Source organism: Neolamprologus brichardi, chromosome 6 (genome assembly GCF_056152115.1).
Source record: "Neolamprologus brichardi isolate AB-2024 chromosome 6, ASM5615211v1, whole genome shotgun sequence".
Lineage (NCBI taxonomy): Eukaryota > Metazoa > Chordata > Actinopteri > Cichliformes > Cichlidae > Neolamprologus > Neolamprologus brichardi.
In genome coordinates, this window is record NC_142109.1 from 21,504,683 (window position 1) to 21,515,838 (window position 11,156).

Sequence of the window (11,156 nt, forward strand, 5' to 3'; positions counted from 1 at the left end):
CTGGTGTTCCAACTTCCTACTCCACTGTGTTATGCTGCCCTGGGGCACATTCCTCAAATTTTGTGAAATTTGTGCAGAAAGTGTTTGTGTGCATGCAGGTATGCATGTGTGTGCCAGTATAAACCCTGTAGCAGAATATTGTGTGTGCCTGTGAATTTGTGCAGAGTGCTCCAAATGTGCGTTTTTGAGATCAAAAGTCTATTTGCAAGAGGCTTCAGCGATTAATCTTACATGATTGTATTGTCGTCTCGCAGGAGTTATTATCGTTACAGCTTTTAGCACATTCATTAGCTTTGACATTGACTCTAACCTCTGGTTAGATGCAAGGATTTGATAAGTGGGAGCAGCAGCTTATATGCAGTTCCTGACCTGCAGAGAAGTTTAGAGGGGCCTGCCTATCTAGCCAAAGGCACAGGGTGGGAAACAGAGCTAGGCTTGTCCTGCACAGCAGGAGAAAACACAGAGATGGTATTGTGACGTTTACTTTTGAGTAGGAAACTACTGGCCAACGGTGGCCAGATTATGAACACATGGGCCAATAATCTGGAACAGAGCGGTTTCTGAGAAGCTTGCAGACATCGCCTCGTATTACAGAGTGAGAGATATCACTTTTACAAGATTTATATCACGTTGAACACTGTGATAGTGCTCACCCGGTGTCAGCTGGAATTGATTTGACCAGACATTTTAATAGAGAGACATGACACTGAATAGAAATCTATGCCTCCTATATGCCATGCTTTATTTCGAGGTTAGGTTTGAGCAGTTTTTTATCAGATATGTGCTTTCAAATTAATTTATTTGATGTAATCCTTCGATTAACTGCTCAAGCAGGTGCCTGGAGACATGTTAAGCAGAGATTCACAAATTGCAATTTTCTTGGCCAACTGGGATAATATTGACTTTTGCCAATTTCAGAATATACAGTACATGTCAACAAAATCTGTTTATTATCATAACATTATCAAATGTTAGTTTTTGTAGTAAAACAAGATTAAATTTTAAATGTCCCCAAACTGCATTAAATATATTAGCTCAAGTGTTAATGAAATATTACTACACTGTTTTCCTGTTTTATTATACTGCCACCTGCAGTTAGTTCAGAGGCCTTGAGTTTCAGTTAAACGTCTGTTGCTGGTAGCAACCACTACTAGCAATATGCTAACTCGGTTCCATAACCTAACAGCACAGTAAGAGTAACCTAACAGTAAGCTAGCTTAACTCTATTGCTTTCATTACATTCCAGATATAATTTATCTAAATAACCTTGCAGAACCGCTATCTGTAGGTATTTCATTTTCTGAAGCTGTTTTATTAATGTTCTTGTAGTCTATTAATCTATGGTTAATTTCTACTAGTCCAGGTTAGCCTCGTGCTAAATAGGCTAGTAGCGGTGTGCTAACTGACATTTGTTAAACTTTCTGACTGTGCTGTTAAACTTAGATGTGGACTGCTGTAATATCATATAATCACATTAGTAAGAGTATTTTTTTCATATCTATATGTATACAAAACATAATAAATCAGAATAATAAAAAAATAAAAGACAGAAGATAAATATAAATTCATACAGCTCTGTTCCCCTGTGCTAACAAATAGCAAAAAAAAAAGGTTTCTGGCCAATCCGCCAAATGAAATACTCAACAAATGCAAAAATAATATCACAGAGCTCTTCAAACCTGTCAATAATTTGACTGTTTGGATACCATGTTTTCTTTAAAAATCTTGCTAAAAATCCAGTAGTACAGTATTAGAAAGCTTTGCAACTTTACTGATTTAAACATGTCCCAAGTCACATTTATTTGTTTTCACCATTTTATTACCGTACCTTCGAAGTAAAAGTTGTGAAGCATCTAAAAGATCTTCCTACACAGTTATTAGTTGTGCACACACCTCTTGTGCCAGGTCTTGTATTGGTAGCTTAAGATGGCAGAAGAGTTTAAATTATATACAGTGTGTTGATTGTGTGCGTAGAAAGGGTTTTTTTTAAAGGATGTAGTCACATTGATTTCAGCTGCTGGTTTGTCCTGTTACGAAACCTGACCATTTTTATTGTGGGATTTTGAAATTAGACACGATGAATACGAAGCTGCATGTTTACTGGCTAACCACTTGTGAGTGACATATTGTTAACTAATCAGCAGTACCCTTTATAATCCTCCTGTCTGAGTCTTAAAATTACTATAATTTATAAAATGAATAAATGTTCCATTTAATGTGACCTGAAACAGTGTTTGAGTCCAGTAAAGTCATCAGGAAAGTGTTTACTGAGATCAAAGACCGACGGGGCAGAGGGCTGTTTTCCCAAAACCTCTGTGCAACGATAAGTCTTGGAGCCACGTCCCTCTTTTATTATGTCTGTTGTGTAGACTGTGTTTCATGGATGGTTTGGCAAAGTGAATATCATTAGACACACAATGATAATGCTGGGAGTCTTAAAATACAGGAGAAAACATGAGTTTTGGCAGGCCTCCAGTGCTGCTAATAAGCTAGTTTACCTATTGATTTGCAGTGCTACTTAAAACATATGACTGAAAATGATCTGAGATATAATCAGGATATATATAAAATATTTGCAGTCTATTTCTCCATATTATTACCCTCTAAACACATCAATAATATAATTACATTAATGAACTACAATACTAATGAAAGTTGGTTCACTGTCCCCCCCCCCTCATCTCCTTCACCCCTTCTTTGTTCCTGTAGAGGAAGTCGCTGAGAGAGCAGTGGTTAATGGAAGGAGCTCCCTTGTCCCCGACCTCTCTGGACGCTGAGAGCCTTCACTCCCCTCCATGGAGTGCCCAGGCCCAGCATATGGAAGAGCACATTGAAAAGTATATCCACAATTTGTGGGATTTTGTGTGTGTGCATCTGTGTGTTAGTGTTAGAAGACAAGGAAGACATTTTGTGTTTGTCTGAGACAGTTAGCAAAGCAGAGAATGAGAGAAGTGTCACAATTCAGTTGTTTTTGCATAGTTGAAACTTCATGTATATTGCAGAATACCCTCTTCTCTTTCAGTCTTCTAATAGTTTTCTTCTCTTTTTTTCTTTGCTTTTGTTGTACATAATGTATCCTTTGGCAAAACTGAATTTTAATCCTGCCAGTACTGAACTCACGCAGAGAAGGAGCCACACACGAAGAGATTTTTCTGAACTGTAGTGCACAAAGTTGTCAAAGCTCTGAAAATTACAAAGATCCCACTCTAATTATTCCAAAGGTCCACAGCTTTGTATCACTTTCCTACAAGTTTTCCAGCACATGTTGTACATGGCCTTTGAGGAAATGTAAACTAAAATTTTGGGGAAAAGTGCTTGTAGTAGTGATGCCTACTATTATTCAGTTAGGATAATGTAATATTTACCCAAGTTCTTTTATACCTTACCCAGTATGAGGATGTTGTTATCATAGGTTTGATTGTGTTTGTTCTTTCTTCGTACGTTTGTGTCCATCTCAGGTCGCAGTCAGAGAATAAGCAGTTGGCAGAAGAGCAAGAAAAGCTGGATAAAAGGACAAAGGATGGTGAAACGGTACGGTAGTTGTGTGCTCACATACACACACACTCACACTCACCCACCCACCTAGTCACTATGTGGACACAAAAGGGGTTGGAATATGTGTTGAACAAGCTTGCTCCATCATCTTCCATTAAGCAGAAAATTTCCCACAACCTCTGTCTGTGGCTTTTTGCCATGCATAATGCATTCCACTCTTAATGTACCTTTGATGTAGCACCTCTTGTTCAAAAGCAGGAACTTTATAAATGCAAGCAACCCCGTTATGTAAACAATACGGCACTAGATCCTCTTTCGAATTATTGTTTTAGCTCAAGCCAAGGCCGTGTATGTGTACTTCACGTCCAAAGGCCTTTATAGTCGAACAAAAGCTGTCTGTCCTCGTCTGCCGCCTGCTCCAGGGTCTTTTAGTAAAGTTTGTCATACTTGCATATCTTAACCTTGGCTTTTGGAGCTCCACTAAAATCCGTAGGAGACGTAAACAGAAGATTCCACTTTTAATAGGTTTTACAGCCTATTAGCCATGCTGGCTGTGATAGAGGAACCTTTGGATGCTTGACCTTATCTTCTGTGAAAATTAAATGTTTTAAACAAGCTCAGCCAATAAGGCTTTGATTTTAGTGGGCCAGACTGGGAGTGAGTGAAAGGTACGGTACATCTGATAAACCAAATTCACATTTTTCTTCACTTCTTGCGTGTTTGATGTGGTTAAGCACTTTAAATGGGGTCAACTTTCACCGGTTACAGCAAAACCACATATATTTTGCTCATCAGCTGCAGCAGGAGCTTGTTTATGGGGAGCTGGCAAAATAAATTGTGTCGAACGCTAAATCTAAAGGAGGAGGACTGGGACGTAGCTTATTAATGACTCATCCAGCAAACATAAAATCATTATCTCAGTGCAAATCATCAGCTAGTCTCTCCATCCATGTTACATCAGCATGATTACGTTGGCCAAAAACATCTAAACAGACAGCGGTGCTGTGCTAGCTTTACACTGATTAAGTGGTGCTGACTAACACAGCAGGGGTGAAAGCTCAAGCCACAGCAACAAGTAGATAAGTTAGTCAGTATGTGAATAAATGCCATTAACACTGCAATCATTCTACAAGCACATTCACACACCACAGAAAATAATATATGGCGACCTTTAAAAAAATACTAAAGCTACAAAATAAAAAAACTAAAATAACACGACACACAAAATGGTGACATGAAAAACGTAATTCCCACAGATAATCTACGTGTATAAAACAGCTGCTGTGACTTTACCCACTGGTTTTAAACAGCATAAACTTCAGCATTATAGTTACTGCCACGTTTAGATTTTTTGGATAAGAAGTGACTGTATTTGGATATGAGGCTGTAGAGCGAAGTTTTAGGCTAAAATGCCAAAATTTCAGTCACTAAAAGTGGAGAATGAGCTTCTTGGATGGTCTGCAATTAGGTAATTGCATTAGAAATGCCCCAAAGGGCATCAACGTCACAATAACGGTTGAGAGAGTCAGTGACTCGAATTAGCAGAGGTGACGCCAGCAGGCAGCTGCTACACTTAAAATGTGCATCATCTTTTCTTGGCTGCTCCCTTTAGTGGTTGCCACAGCGGATCATCTCTCTCAATCTCATCAGATTTCCCCCATTTGAAGGGGGAAGTTTAATCAGTTTAGATCAGTTTAAACTGCACTTTTCTTAACTGATTATAGTGTTGGGTAGAAATTAGCAAACTTTATAAAGTCAACACTTCACAATGTCACCATTTGAGTACAATACATTTAATTTGTCCCCTGTTCCTTTTTACCCAACAGGTAAAAATGTTCCATGCTGGAGATGGTAAGTAGATAAACATCTCTTTGGGAATTAAGAAATGTAAAAATTTGGTGCTTTGCTTTTCATTGTCTTTTTAATCAAAGAAAGTGATAAATTCAGTAAATTAACCCTGAAAAATAGTTAAATTTTAAATTCATAGAGAATTTGTATGTATAAATGTAGAGTGAGGTATTGCTGTCATCCATCTGCCTGCTTCACTTAACACTCACATGGTATTCTGTCCAAAGCCTTTTAATGTGTGCGTGCACACTTTTCTGGCACCTACCAACTGTCAGTCAACAGCTGCGCTACTAATTCTGCTTTTACTTAATTGCATCAGTCCATACTGGTTAGATTTCATTTCTTTAATTCTGGGACTTCTTCCAGCTTCTCTTTCTTTACTTGCAGTGGATTGTGAATGGATGCCATCCTATAGAAAAGAATAATGTTATTTAGTCAGGACATGACAGCTTATCCAAAGCACAGGTGTAATAACTGATGCACTACACCTTATACTGTGAATTCTGGTTAATTATTGCTCCGTCATGTTCAGCATGCTCAAGTTACACATTACATGTCTATTAATAACTAATTATTTTGTCCTTAGAAGTGGTCAGTGATGTTGCACAGAATGGAGAAAACAATTCAACTGGATCAGGTGGGCATAGGACATTCACCTCAACAGAATATCATCCAGAAACATCCAGGCTTTTATTAAAACCTCCGTCATCATCCTGAGCCTGATAAAATCTTATCCTTTCTCTGTCCTTCCTCTTGTTAATTCTTATCTAATCACCAGCTTGTGCTGACCCTGTTTATCTCACCTCAAAGACCACGTAATTCCCTGCAGATGTGCTTGTCTATATGAGTTGTATACACTGATAGAAATTTGCATTATAAAGGACAGAGTGGCACACGCGTACCTATGCTGCACTGGAAGATCATATGTTCTGTTATGAATAATTACACATGTTGGATAAGGGTTTGAATTTAAATATATGCTAATAGAAACCTAAGTGCATAACTTGCATTTTTATAGTTCAGCAGGTTCATGGACATGTCCGTTGGGATGCTACTCAAGCTGTTAAAGTAGACAAAAGAGTTGGTGAAATGTAATCAACCCATCCATTTATATTGAAATCATCCAGTGCCTAAAACTTTCTTGTCCAGACTGCAGAATTTAAATGGCTTCAAAGACATTAGTTGGCATACTGTATCTAGTGTAAGTCCAGTCCTTTTTCCATTCTCGTGTGTCCAACTCTTTATAAAGCTAGTACTTCTTTACCTCATGGCCGAGCCTAAAAGGTTTAGCATATATTTATTTTTTTACTATTAGATATATACACATGAACTATTTCAACATCAGCTAAAAAATATATCTATATTATTATTTTTTTTCTTTTTTAATGTATTTTTAGCTGATCTTGAAATGGTCAATATGTTCTGCTTCATTCAAATGGATACCTCTCTTCATTAGTATGGAGCTGGTCAATAATTTTTCCATCTAATGGATCATTCATGGATAGAAAACCGTTTGGTTAAATGTTGTACATGAATTGGCTGCACTGAGCTAATGATGTAAAAAGCAACCTCTAACTGTATTGAAAGGCTGCTTCTACACCAGCCATTATGAACGTTTATAATCAATGTAAAAGGTTCAGTTCAATATTGATGAATGAAGAACATTTTTTAACAAATTTTGTTGACCTTTATTGATATGTATTTGTTGGTTTCTTCAGAAACAACTGAAGATGATACGGAGGTATACCAAGAGGCACCACTGGATGAAAATGGAGTCATTGTAACCAATGGTGTGGAAAACACTGAAGTTAGTGCTTCAGATGAAAATAATCAGTCACTCACTAATGGGCCAACCAGTGATGTTAGTGTGGAGATGGGAAAGAATTTGGATGTTTCTGAGGAAGATCCGGTCCAGGTTCCAAACACCAATGTTAAAGAAGAGGAGGAAGAAGAAGGGACTCTGGTGATGAGAGCAGAATGCATCTTCATCACAGATGATGGGGATGATGTTTCTGGAGAGGTTGTGTCACAGGCAGATCAACAGGAGTCCGTGCAGTCAGACCAGATCCTTCTGCCAAATCCAGAAGCAGAAGCCAGCAAAGAGGGAGGGGAGACTGCAGAGGAGGATGTACAAACAGAAACTTTTACAGAGCCAGAGAGTGAGCCATTGGGAGACATAGGTGATAGCATAAAGGCAAATCCAGGTGAAGATGAAGATAGAGATGTAAAAACTGAGGGCCAGGACAACGAATTGAAAGATCCAGCCTGTGTGCAGTCGCAGTCCCTAATCAGTCCTCCAGAGAGCACTGTGGTGGCTTTGTTGCCTGTCTATACTGAGGCACGACCTTCTAATCTTAGTCCCAATCTACAGGTTCAAGCTGAAGAATCAGCAGCAGTACCAGAGGAAACTGAGGCAGCATCAAAAGCACAAGAGGCTACCTGTCTTACTGATCAGTTCCAGGAGGTGCCTCTGGCTGATGCCCAAGAAAACCAAAGAACAGAGGCAGGGTCTGGGGAACAGGAACCCCTTCTGTTGAACGCCAAAGCCCCCAGCACCATGGTAGAGCCAGCAGGCGCTGACAGCCCAGCCAATGCAGAGGCACAGAGCCCAAACGCAGCTAGCCAGGGAGAGGCAGCTGAGTCAACCAAGCCCAAAAAATGTGACTGCTGCTCTGTCATGTAAATGCCCTCTGTGTACATGCATTTACGCTCAACCGCTTCACTCTGCCAGTATCCTTCAGCCTGTGCACTGGCTGCTCAGTTCATGACAATTACTTCCCTCATCTCTTTGTTTTGTGCATCCATCAATTTTTTTTAATAAGAATGCCTGGAAGCTGCTTCCCTTTCCTCCACTGTCCACTGCCAACATTCCTAGTATTCCCTCTTGAAATTTCCTCATCCCCAGTCTCAAGCTTTGATGCTGCAACAGGAAGTGTGCTCACTCCAACATGAGGAGAGGAATCATATGGACTGAACTAGTTTTAAAGTGGAACTACAGTTTTAAAAAGAAAAACCAAACAGTTTTTTGGGCCACACTGTTCTGAGTTTGATATAATTCTCTTCAGAGAAAAAAATGATTTCATGTATTTTACATTATTTGCTGAAGTCATTTTGTAGTTTTAAAAATCTGAGTTGTAACTGGAAAATTGCAATGTTATGGAAAGGTTCATAAATTTCTGGAGATATTCTGTTTTACTGACTTGAAGCTGGACTATTATTGCTTTAGGCCTTTTAATAAATGTTTTTAATCCCACTACAGTAGCCTAAACAGGTTTAACCAACTGACTATTTGGTTAAATTGTGTCATTTATAAACAGTGTGCTCCATTAATAGTTAAAAAATATTACCTAAAAGTATGATACATATGGGTTTGTAAAAAAAAAAAATTCTTAACATGGAAGTCCTGGAATTCCTGAGATGACTCTGTTACAAATGTACATACTGTATACAGAAAGCGTGTATAATTTTTTTTTTTTTGAAATGATTTAATGATTAAACTGTCATTTGCAATACTCTTCTTAACATAACTTGGTCTACATTCAGAGTTTTTGTTCTTCAAATACTGGATTTGTCCCAAAACATCATCCATGCTTCATGCAAAAGAAATACAAAAACGACTGTATTACATTTTTTCTCTGTTCATGTTTTTTTTTTTTATCTAGTTATATAGACACCACTAGGAAACAGAATTTAAGATTCAGATTGAGAAATCCCAAGACACAAAACTTAACTTTGCATGTATTACTACATACAGTTTACATTTAGATTGTATTTATTGATTTTTATTTTGGACATACTGCTTAGAAAAAGATATGTTAAAGCATTGAAAGGTGAATCATGAGTGCACACTGGACCAGTCTTCCAAATGTATGCACATTAAGCTTTTTATTATGAAAGAAATAAGGGAACTAGTCATCACTTTTTGGCAGTAGCTAGTGTTCCCTTCAACATGTCTCGCTGCATGTGTTTCTCCCAGGTATTGGGATAGTCCCATGGATAACAGCAGGGTCCTCTTATGGACCAGACTAAAGCTGGAGTCTTTGGAGAAAGTCCTCCTGAGCTGAGAGCTCCCAGAATCTCTGCTCCATCTGACAACAAATACATTTCAAATAATTATTGCATGGAGATCCTGTACCTCTCTAAACTAGGTTGAAACATCACTGTGCAGATTTGCTGTGCATGGATACATTTGTCCAAGCTATAAATTACATATTTACAAATTTGTTATTATAGCCAACCCTTTCTTTCAACACCAAGATTAAGTCTACTGACCTACACGCTTATTTCTTTCAATTTAAGATTTCTTTCATTTATTATTGTAGCATTTCTTTATCATGTATGGTCATTTTATACAGAGATATTTCAGTGATTAAATGTGCAGTTTAAAGTCTTCGCACTGGCAGAAGGCAAGGTTTCACTGGTCCGGCCCACACATCCATGTCACACCTAGGACAGGTTACTAGTCTGTTCCAGAGCTAACAAAGAGAGACAGACAATAGATTTCCACCTACAGCCAATTTAGAATTATTGGTTGAGCTAATATGCACATGTCTGGACTTCAGAAAGAAGACAGAGGGCCTCAGAGAGCCCACTTAGGCACAAGGAAAACATATGACCTCCAGACAGACATGAGCCAGCCAATTCAAACCCAGGAAATTCCTGCCGGGAGGTAACAGTGCTAGTCACTAGGGCTGGGTATCGTGACTGATTTCTAGAATCGATTCAATTCCGATTCCCAAGGTCCCGAATCGATTCGGTTTGAATCTGGGAAATTTTGCCAGTCAGAAATATTATAATTCAGATCAGTACATTTACATATTTTTGTATCTATAAAAAGGAAGCTGACACATTATCAAAGGTGTAAGCATCACAGCAGATGCCTTTGTGTCACAGTAGCTGAAGATAAAACACAGAAAAACATGAAGGCGATCTTCCTGGCCTGGGATTTTATAAAAATATTCTGCAGTACATCAAAAAGGAAAGAAAACCATTAATCAACACATGAACATTACCTCTGAAGTTACAGCGGTTTTATTAGAGACACGGCTAAGCGTTTTGCATTTTGCATAATTTTAAAAAGTTTAAATTTGTTCAGTATTGAACGGCAGAAATTAGGTTTTCTTCTCGGAAGTATATAAAACGAAAAAAAACGTCGGCTAACAGCGCTGTAAACAACGGTAGACTTGTGCCTAACAAGCAAGCGAATAATGCAGAAAACAGTACAGAGAGAGAGGGGGGGAGGAGGGAGAGAGAGAGCGAGAGAGAGAGAGAGAGCCAGCGCGCGAGAGAGAGCTGTGCATCGTGGTCGAAGCAAAACAGTAAAAGTAAGAGTGAATACATGATGATGTTTATGTGAAGCGTAGTTTGGATCTTCTTTTGCTGCTGGTTCGGTCAATATTGTTTGGAGAGACATCAAACTAACAGCTTTAGAATCAGCGCATAAAGGGCGTGAACACAAAGCGCGGACCCGCCGACAGATCAGAATCAGCGAGCTGTCGGCTTTCAGCCCCGACTGTGAGAAAGGTGACATCTAACTGATTCTGATCTGCGGGTCCGCGCTGTGTGTTTACGTCTTTGTGCAGAATCCGTGTTCCTGCTCTCATTTACTGTCTTAGCTGTTTGGTGGTTGTTGAAATTTTGTGAGATTTCACAAGAGATTCTGGCATTTCGGGCAAAATAAATTTATATTAAAAAATCGATTCGGGATTTTAATGAATCAATTTTACGTTATCCAAGCCAGAATCGATTTTAATCGATAAATCGATTATAAAAACCCACCCCTACTAGTCACTGCTGTTGTGCATAGCATTGCA

General features: G+C 38.7%; 1 protein-coding gene across 6 annotated transcripts in view; it reads left to right on the forward strand.

Annotated features, from left to right (window-relative positions):
* Nucleotides 1-8,870, forward strand: part of palm3 (paralemmin 3) — a 30,995-nt gene extending 22,125 nt beyond the window's left edge. Inside the window, exons 1-6 of one of the 6 annotated variants that reach the window (XM_006787425.3) lie at nt 984-1,207; nt 2,710-2,837; nt 3,459-3,531; nt 5,322-5,346; nt 5,930-5,980; nt 7,062-8,870. In XM_006787425.3, the coding sequence (XP_006787488.1) occupies nt 2,737-2,837; nt 3,459-3,531; nt 5,322-5,346; nt 5,930-5,980; nt 7,062-8,026 (1,215 nt within the window). In that variant the 5' untranslated portion in view covers nt 984-1,207; nt 2,710-2,736 and the 3' untranslated portion in view covers nt 8,027-8,870. Of the gene's footprint in view, nt 1-983; nt 1,289-2,709; nt 2,838-3,458; nt 3,532-5,321; nt 5,347-5,929; nt 5,981-7,061 lie in introns of those variants that run through there. The other 5 variants (XM_035906351.2, XM_006787424.3, XM_035906350.2 and 2 more) reach the window with 5 other exon arrangements.
* The last annotated feature ends 2,286 nt before the right edge of the window (nt 8,871-11,156 follow it).